Source organism: Taudactylus pleione, unplaced genomic scaffold, assembly GCF_031769625.1.
Source record: "Taudactylus pleione unplaced genomic scaffold, aTauple2 ptg000037l, whole genome shotgun sequence".
NCBI lineage: Eukaryota > Metazoa > Chordata > Amphibia > Anura > Myobatrachidae > Taudactylus > Taudactylus pleione.
In genome coordinates, this window is record NW_028284439.1 from 10,819,428 (window position 1) to 10,829,867 (window position 10,440).

General features: G+C 44.1%; 1 protein-coding gene across 2 annotated transcripts; it reads right to left on the reverse strand.

Moving 5' to 3' along the window:
- Window positions 1–1,728: 1,728 nt before the first annotated feature.
- On the reverse strand, window positions 1,729–10,052 carry RPL22L1 (ribosomal protein L22 like 1). 2 transcript variants are annotated; one of them, XM_088452388.1, is made up of 4 exons: window positions 9,946–10,052; window positions 4,525–4,635; window positions 4,234–4,355; window positions 1,729–1,904 (listed from the first exon to the last, which is right to left on the reverse strand). In XM_088452388.1, exons 1-4 carry the CDS (start codon window positions 9,952–9,954, stop codon window positions 1,763–1,765), a joined length of 384 nt encoding a protein of 127 aa, XP_088308514.1. In that variant the 5' UTR covers window positions 9,955–10,052; the 3' UTR covers window positions 1,729–1,762. The 2 variants fall into 2 exon arrangements, with proteins under 2 accessions (XP_088308514.1, XP_088308515.1); XM_088452389.1 differs by having other exon boundaries at window positions 4,525–4,632; window positions 9,946–10,048.
- Window positions 10,053–10,440: the final 388 nt, after the last annotated feature.

Here is a 10,440-nt window from a genome sequence, read left to right on the forward strand (position 1 = left end):
GTGGTCACTACAACAGCGCAAGATCTTATTCCGTAAAGTTCTACAAGGCGGATGGGTTATTTCAATATGTTGAACAGTCTATACACACGTGGGTGCTACAAAAGCTACTCCATGCTGGAGCAATGCCATTTGCTTCCCACCAATCACACCCATTTGTGTTTGCCTCACCGATAATTTAAAAAGTAACCATTGGTTACAGACAGACTCCATGCAGCTTTTGCAAGAGGAATGTGTGCAATAGGTGCAGTTATGTCCGACACCACCTAGCTCTATAGGTGCATACACACAACGGTTTTTTGAACGATCATCAATAACGATATCGTTCAATCGTTGAAAAAATAGTTCACTTCTGAGCTAAAACGATGAACGATTATAGTACATGTGCGTTCACCTTGGCAGTACAGTCAGACTGACCAACACGATTTTCAGTAAGGGAATATGCAAAAATCATTTGTCGTAAAAAAAAAAAAATCATTCATTACATTTAGTAAATGAACGATTTTAGCAAACGACTGTCGTTCATTTTTCCCTTGATAAAAACTAAAATAGTTAATTTACTAAATCGTTGTGTGTATGCACCTTATCTATTTGGCTTATACAAAAACTCATCATTAATGCAAATATAAGTTCTTAAGCAGTTTGATGCATTTTTTTTAGTTTAGGATTGTAATAGTTTCTTATTAGTGAGTAGTTGTACAGTTCAGCCAAGTCTTATACTGCGTACACACGGTACAATAGATTGTACAGTGCATCAGTGTGTACACACAATATATCTGCACAACGTTGTTCAGAGATATATTGCATCGGCCTTGCAGCACGGTACATGCGCAATGTATCTAAGATATACCGCATCTGCTGGTGTGTATGGGCAACCAACTGACCAGTTATGCTGCAGGACCTGCCAACAATGATCACAAGTGGGTGGGCATATTTATATGCCCACCCAGCTGTGATGTCTGGCCAGACATACTGAGCAGCTGATTGGAAAGTGTGTATGCTTACTAAAATGATAGCGCGGTCAGTCAGGTGTGTGCATCGCCTTAGACTGTCAAAACAGCCACAATCCCTTTGTCACATTACACAAGCTGTGACGCTTCGGACACAAAGTTTCACTCCAGCAGTGTAGAGTACTAATAACCCTGGTGTATCTCTGAAACTGTACAATGAACGACAAGAAACTTAATCCTCAAGTACGAGTTGGGTTCCTAATTAAGAAACATTTATATTTTACATGTTTTAACTGCTTTAGTGTAACAAAAACCTTTTAGGCCTTCCAACTGAACAGCAGCTAGATTGTAAAAACTGAACACATTTCAAGATGTTATTCCTCTAACAGATTAGATCTGACTTTTAGGAAACATTTTATATAATCAAATCTATTAGTTCTTTGACTGAATGTATTTTACACACAATCATCTTCCCTTTTATACGGGATGGTATTCTCAGTAGGACATAGATCAGTTCCCCAAACTCTGCCATTACAGTGCAGGTTTTAATGATATCCAGGCTTGAGTCCAGATGGATAAACCAAAATGTCTGACGTACTAATAAAGTCACCCGTGGACATCCATAAAACCTGTAATGGCTGAGTTTGGGCAACTCTGACGTAGACAGATAATCACCCATAAGCAGTTCTGTTACACGAATTTCCCAACACTTAGATGGGTCAAAGTTTGCACACAGGTCCCTTGTACAGACTATACTATACACTATCACAGCACTGACAAATGAATAGTAAAAGATCTTTATTTTATAAAGACATTCATTCTTCTGATTCCGACTCCTCATCCTGGCTGATCTGGAAGTACCGTAGTTCATACGTCTCTTTGTCAGATGCAACTACACGTAACCAGTCACGCAAGTTGTTCTTCTTGAGGTATTTCTTTGTAAGATATTTCAGGTACCTACACAGAAGATGGGATTAGAATAAAGAAAAACCATGGGTATGATGTTTTGAAGAAGGGGAACCCAATTTTTCAGAATTAATTTCTTCCTTCAGTGAGAAGCCTTATGTAACAACCTTGCACCAATTAACTAATGTAATAACACTGTTGTTGCAGAACATAGTGCAGACATAACATACAACCAGCAGTAAGACTGCACAATTCAGCACAGCTTCTTCCTTTCAGCATGAATACTTGCTTGATCTGCCCTGCACACTTTGCATTACTCAGTTATGTTTTGCCCATTCATCCTCTCCAGCCTACCCCTAGTTGAATGCCATAGAAAGTTTCCCTTCTTTGTAGACAGGCATTAGTTCTACATACACACCAGACTATAGTTTCTTATGGAGCCCACAAAAGCTATGATCTTTGTCTTCTAACAGGCAATTTCATCAGTCTTCCAATTGTACCACATCAGGTGCTGGAGAAAGCAGTGCGTGTTTTAATATGACAAAAATATATATTAATAAAAGGTACCTTTTCCCAAACTAACCATTTCCATCCTCATTACAGCAAAAGCAACAGTTAGCCCATGTCTAAATAAATGAGGAAAAAAAAAAAAAAAATGTACAGATGTGTCCTTGCTCATGGAATGGGTATGTAATACCGCCAGTCGGGATGCCTCTTGTCAAAATACCGATAGCAGCATCACGACAGGGGTCAGGTAAGTATACTTACCCTCAACCCACTTCACTCTCCCTTCTTGTAGCCTAACCCTCCCCGTTAGGTTTAGGCATGAAGGGGGAAGACTTAGTGCCTAAACCTAACCTCCCCCCCAGTGCCTCCACCCCCCAACCAAAAAAAAAAACCTAACACTAACCCCACTTTTCTCCCCTTCACCAGGTCCTTTTGCATGTACAGAAGTTTTGTTATCCTGAAATTTTGATTCTGTTCTACACTTCCTCCATAGTAACCTTATCAAGGCTATTATCAGTCTCTCCCCTCACTTTGCCCTGCCCCATCCCAGCATTTTTCTTTAAAAACACTGCTATTGTTTACAGAGAGGAGCATTGTGACTCCACTTTATTCTCTAAAACAGCAATTAAACCTATAAAGAACATACAGTACTTAGTCATCATTTACAAGAAGATTCACTTCTACATTTACTCATTTTCAAGCACATATTTTCTTGTTGTAAATTATAATCTAGGGGTTTGGATTACCCCCAGGTGCCCGCTGCCGATTTACTTCTTAGAGTAAGCGCAGGTTCTACTCATTTAATTAATCACTGTCCTCAATGATGCTGCTCGACTCATCTCCCTCCCCTCTCCTACCCCTTCAGGACCCAATTCAAGGCTCTTTATACACCCTTACAAGGTGTCACCCAATCTTCTCCCATTTACATCTCTGACCTAATCTCCCTTCACATCCCCACTTCACTCAAATACACACCACCTCTCCTGCCAGCTTATTACTTACTTCCTCCCACTCTCACCGCCAAGATTTTGCCAATGCTGCTCCCTACCTCTGGAACTCTCCCTCTTTCCCTTTCCAACTCACTACAAATCTTGAAACGGGCTCTAAAGATCCACTAGTTCATCAAAGCCTTCCAGCTCTCTTCCTAACGCGCTGCTACTTGCTCCTTCCTCCCCTGTCACGCCTGTTTGTCTGTCCCTCCCTTTTAAAATGTAAGCTCTCACGAGTAGGGCCCTCTTCTCTCATGCGCTTCTCCTTACTCCCTACAAGGGCACCTAACACTGTTTCCAACACCCAGCTACTTATTTTGAGTGTTATGCTCGCTTACGTAGCAAGTTGTATAAATCATGGCCTTGTCCTGCATTGTATTAGTAACTTGTTCACTTTTTTTTTTTTACTTTGTAAGGTGCTGTGGAACTCGTGGTGCCATATAATAGAATAATAAATGCTGGGTACAAACTGCCATTACAGTCCAGGTTTTAAGGTCATATCTGCTTGAGCACAGGTGACTTAATTAGTACCTCAGTCACTTTTATATAACCATCTGAACTGAAGCATGGATATCCTTGAAACTTTGACGGTAATGGCAGAGTTTACCAATACAATAAACACTCTGATCGACTGTTTGAACAATTTCTAGCTCAGCGTGTACTTCCCTCAGATCGGGAGCTCAGGAACAAAACAGCGTGTGCAGCAACATCTGATCCTGACCTCCCGCTCTCACTACAGCGGGAGCATTTGAAGCAGTTTATCGGCTAATGCAGTATACATGCTATACAATTATTGGCTGATCAGCCAACTATCAGCTAATCGACCAGATAATTGTATAGTGCATATCCAGCTTTAGTCATTTAACTTTTCTTCGCATCTCTACCTTTTAGAGAACTGCTTCTCTGATACAATGTTTATTTTGTTCTTTAAACGTCCAATGTGAACAGTGTTTCCAAGATTTCCAGTTTTCCCGTTGACTTTCACCTTCTCCTTTAGGAACTGTTCCTGTTTAGAAAAAGCATAAACATGTAGACACTAGGGAAAGAAACCCTAGGTACAAACTAGGGAAGGGAACCCTAGTTAGACAATTTGTTAAGATATTTTTTTAACCATAAACTACTTTACTGATTATGAATAGCCATATAAGTAGGTAATCTAATCTTTAAAAACTTACAAAGTTGACTGAATCGAATATGCCATCTTCTACAGGATGGGTAAGATCCAGAGTGAACTTCCAGGTAGCCTTTTTGGTCTTCCTGTCCTTCTGCACCTTTTTGACCTTCTGCTGTAAGTAGAATCATAGTCTTGGTAACAGATTTAATACAAGTCATTGGCAAACACCAAGTGCTTATATATGGCTCAGGTTTTAAGGCTTAAACCTGATTATGTGAGCAATAAATTCCATAATCTGTTTACATGCAGTTACTTTTGTCAGCACTCTTAGGGGGAGATTTGTTTTTTAAGGCGCTCTAATAGGTGCCCAATGTTACAATTAAATTCTTTTTGGGTGCCCATTAATTATCACGCTTGTCACACCAAATTAGAGCGTGTTTAGCCATGTAAAAACGGTTAAACCCGTTGAAAGTCCTTGTTGTCAGGGTGCCCAACATCAGTACTTCACACATCTCTGCTCGCCGCCTCAGGAGGGGGTGAGCAGAAATACCGGCGCCTGATTGTGCATGAATGGAGCAACAGTTGAATTGCTCCATCGGGATGCAATCGGGAGGCCGGCTGACATTTTACTGACACCCAGCTTCCCGACTGTCATATCCCTTCGAGGGTGAAATGCCCGGCGTCTAGATGTAGACGCTGCTCAATTCCCCGATGCCGGGAGACCGGCATCCCGATCGAAGGGATGCCGGACGCCGCGTGCGGACAGCCGCGGGGGTATGGCTCCCGGGGGTGGCTTAGGGTTAGGCACCCCTGGGGGACTTAGGTTTAGGCAGCGGGGAAGGGTTAGGTGTAGGCACTTGGGGGGAGGTTAGGGTTATGCACCCCTAAGGGAGGGTTAGGGTGGTAGGTTAGGTTAATACTTACCTAGGGACGATCGGGATTTCCAGCGCTGTCGGGCTGCCGGGATCTGTTCCAGTGTTGGGCTGCCGCTGCCGGGAATCGAACAGATTCCGCTCCATCGGCTGCCCGGCACGAACATCTGAATTACTGGTAATTGGCATAATGTACAATATGGACAAATAAAAAGGTCTGTATCTATGCCTATTGCTATTGTGGAAAGAATTAAAAGATAGTTTGAAGGAAATAAATCTGGACAAACCAAGCATGAAGAAATTTTTAGACCGCTATAATCCAGCATTGGGACCTGCACATTTTCTCGCTTACTTGATGGACCAACGTTACTGTGGTAGTTATTTAACTGCAGAAGAAAAGTTAGAAGCTCTTAAGTTTGCCAAAGAAAAATATACACAAATACCCTTCTACCAACACTAGTCAAGTTCCAAGCAAAAGCAACCCCATTTAATGACCTCTTGCTTGACCACGATGTGGTGTCAACAGTGGCACCAATAGATTGGAAACTGAGAAACTGCTTGGATGCTGACAAAGCTGCAAAACGTTCGTTTCTTTTTAAGTCGTTCAATACACCTAACATGTAGTCTTATTCAGATTAACAAATCAGGCAAGGCAATTGCCAACTATTGTAACTTTACATCATTGCTGTTTATTTCCTTTTGTAGTTTGTGTGGTGTGTAGTTTGCTGTACCATTCCATGGTTCATGGTGACACTGTCAAGTCATTTAAAATATATTAAAGTTACAGTATTTTAAAAGTGAACTTTGTATTATTGTTTTGACTTGGTTTATTTGTTTACATCAATTTACTATCAATTTAAATTAAAAACAAAAACCAATAGATTTTTTTCACACAGTTTGGTGCTTAGATCATCAACTATATCGTTCCCGCTAGGCTGTTTCGGTTGTGTTCCGGGTATACCACACACATTATGCCTCTTATTACCTAATGTCTTATTCACTATAGGTTAGTGAATAGAGAAGTCATATCAAATGTAGGATAATTGAGGCATTAAACATGCAACTTATACCCCTTTCAGATATACAACCCAGGAAATTTCCTGCTCAGACCTGGGAATTCCCAGGTATTTGGTCGAGACCCCCCTTTCACACCAGTGTCTACCCAGGAAATTCCCAGGTAAACCCCTTTCAGACAAGAGCAGGGTTTTTCTGCTTACCTGCCTCTTCTCGGCAGTCTGCTCCTCCTAGCCTATCCCCTCTCTGGCTGATGATGTCATCATTCAGCATCTAAAAGCCAGCCAATCATAATGCAGTTTTTTTTAAATAATTTTTTTAACATTTATTTTAATTCCCTGGTGGTCTAGCGGGAGGCCCGCTGTGGCACAGCCGGCGGGTGGTGAGCAGCAGCGCTGAGCATCCTATAGGACGCTCTGCGCTGTCAGCTCAAAGCAGCAACGCTGAGCGTCCTATAGGACGCTCTTTGCGCTGTCAGCTACATGCAAAAGCTGCTTGGCAGGCCAAAATCCCAGGATTCTCAGTATGTCTGAAAGGGGTATAAGGGGCATGTGGGGAGGATCTGATGCTTTAGGGGGTATCAGATGGGCATTCCAGGGGTATGTGGGGTGGCATATGGGGAGCCCTAAAGCATAAATTATGATGGGACCCAGATAATTTTTTCTTCTTTTTTTTTTTTTTTTTTTAAGTGGAAGGGCCCTGGGACCCACATATTTTGACACTCAGCGCAATCACTGCTGCCCTCCAACGCAGCGCACCGCTAAAACAGCCTGCGAGTTCTGTCCTCCACCTGTAGGCTGCAGTGTAACATGAGTGGGGAAAACAGCAGAGCAGTGGTCACCGCCGGTGAATGGATTCCGGGTGCATGCGTCAGGCATCCATTCACAGTGACCGCGGCGCTTGGGGGCTGCCCGGCAAGTCCGCAAGTGCTGGGCACGCCCCCAAGAGTAATGAAATGGGGACGCGTCATATAGACAGGCTCCCTTTTCGGGCGCGCGCACAGAAGTGACCTTGCTCTATGTCCGGCACCCTGACTGCCACCGGACCTAGAGTGAACACTAAACTATATGTTAACATATCACCTGGTCGACCAGTAGCGCGTACAATTCACAATCTGCGGGGAATTGTTAACTAGATTGACAGATTAACCTGCATGTAGAGAAGATTTGAAGAAGCGACGGACGACGCAGCGGAAGCTCGCATAGTGCGTACACTTGACAATTTGTTGTTCCAAATAGGCTAAATCATTCAAAGAATCATTTAGTATGTTGTGGCCTTTATTCTGCATGTGAAATACTACGGATACAGTGTCAGTGGCTGTGACACTAATGTAGCATTTCACATGCATATACACCCACAGAATATAGGCATGCCGCATGAGTGTCCTATTCACATCGCCTTGCGAATAGGACGCATTTGAACATTAAGTCGCACTAATATATGCTTGGTGCTACTGAGTCACGCCATAACATGGCACGTCTAGAAGCGCTGTTTAACGTGCAAGGAAGATGTATGTGGACACATCTGTATGTTCTGGACTCCTGTAGTTTGATTAGAGACCCCTTTTCCACTGCCCAAATAACCATAGTTATAACCAGGTTGCGGCCTGGTTTAAAAGTGTCTTTAAAAAATACTCTAGTCAAGTGACCCTGATAATGGTCATGATTACCTGGGTGATGACTCAAATTAGTGGATTGGCTGGCTTCAGTAGCGTCCACTATAACACCGGAAGGCTCGAACCTGGTGTGAACAGCTGGGCCCAGGAATAACCCGGGTCCAGCCACCAGTGTTAAAGGGGTAAACCCCAGCTCTGACCTCTGCTCAGCATTCCAGATTGGAGCTGGGTTTTTGGTGAAAGAGGTATTAGAGGTATAATAATCAATTATTGGGTTTTAGACCCAATTAATTGTTGCTAGTAGTGACAATAAGAAGTTTTATACTGCCCCAGTGTATCAAAAGTCATATTAGCGTTCCCGCTAGGCTGTTTTAGTGGGGCGCGGCGCCCTGCCCTACTTATGGAGGGCAAAAGGCACCCTGCCCTCACAGCCTGCAGGTGCTGCATTCACCCACGCGTCGCAGTGTCCCTCGGGTGGGGAAATGTGCGGTGACCAGGTCACCACCGGAGAATAGACGCCGGGCACATGTGCTCGGCATCTATTCTTCCTGTCAGCAGCGCTTGGGGGCTGCCCGGTGTGTCCGTAAGTGCCGGGTATGCCCCCAAGAGTGATGAAAAGGGGACGCGTCTTATAGACAAGCCCCCTTTTCGGTCACGCGCACGGAAGTGCACTCTAGCTCCGGCGAAATGCGTGCCGCCAGAGCTAGAGTGAACACTATCATATGCAGGGACAGGGAATACATAAGGAGCCAGTACCTGCATCGGCAGTCACTTCATTCCTTTATCAAGACTCATGTGCACAACAAAGCATGATCACACATGAGCAGCGGCCATTACCGGGGAGGGTTCCGGAGAAATCCTCTCCTGGGGTCAGACAATCGCCTGTACACTTGCTGCACAGGCTACTGGGAAGGGTAGCGCGATGCGAACCGCGGCCAAATGGCAGTAATGGTTGTTCATACACGGAACCATAATCTGCAGATCAGTCGATCTGCAGATATATCTTAGTGCACACCTTAAAGATGTAAGGACGTACTAAAGGAATGCCAATTATCTGTAAACAGTTTGTGTGTAATTAAAAAAAAATCCTAAACCCATGTAATATAGCTTCAGCAGACGTCTTGCAGTTATTCCACAATATGTGACGTGTAGTGAAGTACAGGTATAGGGGACTGCATACGGAAAGGAATTAGTGGTCAAGCATAAGGAATCAGAGAAACCAGGGTCTTTGAAAAAAAATGCAACTCTGCGCTTCTTCGCTTCCGGCTCCAGGAACGAATACCATGTTAAAATGGCATTGGTTCCCAGAGGCAAACTCCAAACATGTATAATGAGCCCAATGGGGGTATTTATCAAAGCTGGGAGAGAGAAAATTTATATACTTTATCACTCACAATTTTATATCTCTCCCAGTTTTGATAAATTCCCCTCCCACCTCCCCCGCCCCCAAATATCTAGATCTGGTTTCCTGCTGCTGTGGAATTACAAATCGCAGCAAGCTGCAGATTGTCAATTAAATATTGGAAAAGGGCATTCATACCACGCAGGTAAGGTATATTTCTGCCTCAGTATTAGTACGTGGAAGGGATTTACAGTGAGAGCAGAAGCGCATTTCCATATAGTACACCGAAAAAGTTACTTGTCCGCTCACCACGCTTTGGGCACCGTGACTCGCTTCGATCTCCACAGGATTATATTTTAGGTGGATAGTAGGGAATGATGTTGGACAGTAACTGTTGACGTCAGGGTACAAAAATTGAAGGGGATCTATCCACTTCCATACCAGGTATATTTCCCCTTCAGTTTCTGTACTTGGAAGTGACTAGAATAGGGCATCTAATGGTGATAACGGAGATTAAACACATGTAAGTAATTAGTAACATCCAGTGCTGGTACACATTCCCACATTACAGAGAGTAACAGGGACACACGCCCGGGGAGGATAGATTAGACAGATGCAGCCGGCACACGTGTAACTCACCGGCGCCATCTTCTCTACCCCGACACTTCTTCTTCAAAGAGAGAGAGCAGTTTCCGCCGGGGAATTTGTACCTCCTGTGATGCGCCGGGTCTGGGCGTCACATCCGCCGTGTGCACTGGCCGCATGTTGCTGAGTCAGGCGCTGGCTGGGATCGGGGGTTACGCCCTAGCAAGGGAGTGGCCTGTCTGCTGTGCTGGCCCGAAGCGGGAGCCGCGTCACCGACACCACCTCCAAGCCGGGTCTATATATTGTGCTGTGTATGTGAATGGTAGGGGCGGGGGAACCGGCGGCAATAGCTGATAATGATCATGGCTGTAACTAACATGCTGCTGCTGCTGCTGGATATATATCAGGCTGGGGAGAGAGAGCCCGGGTATAACACTATAGTAAGACATGCTGGGAGTGCTGACGTGTGACCTGGTTGCTGCTCCACTCAGCATGTTATAGAAACGTAAGATACCATATGGGAAGCAGCTCATGTGTATCACAACGTTA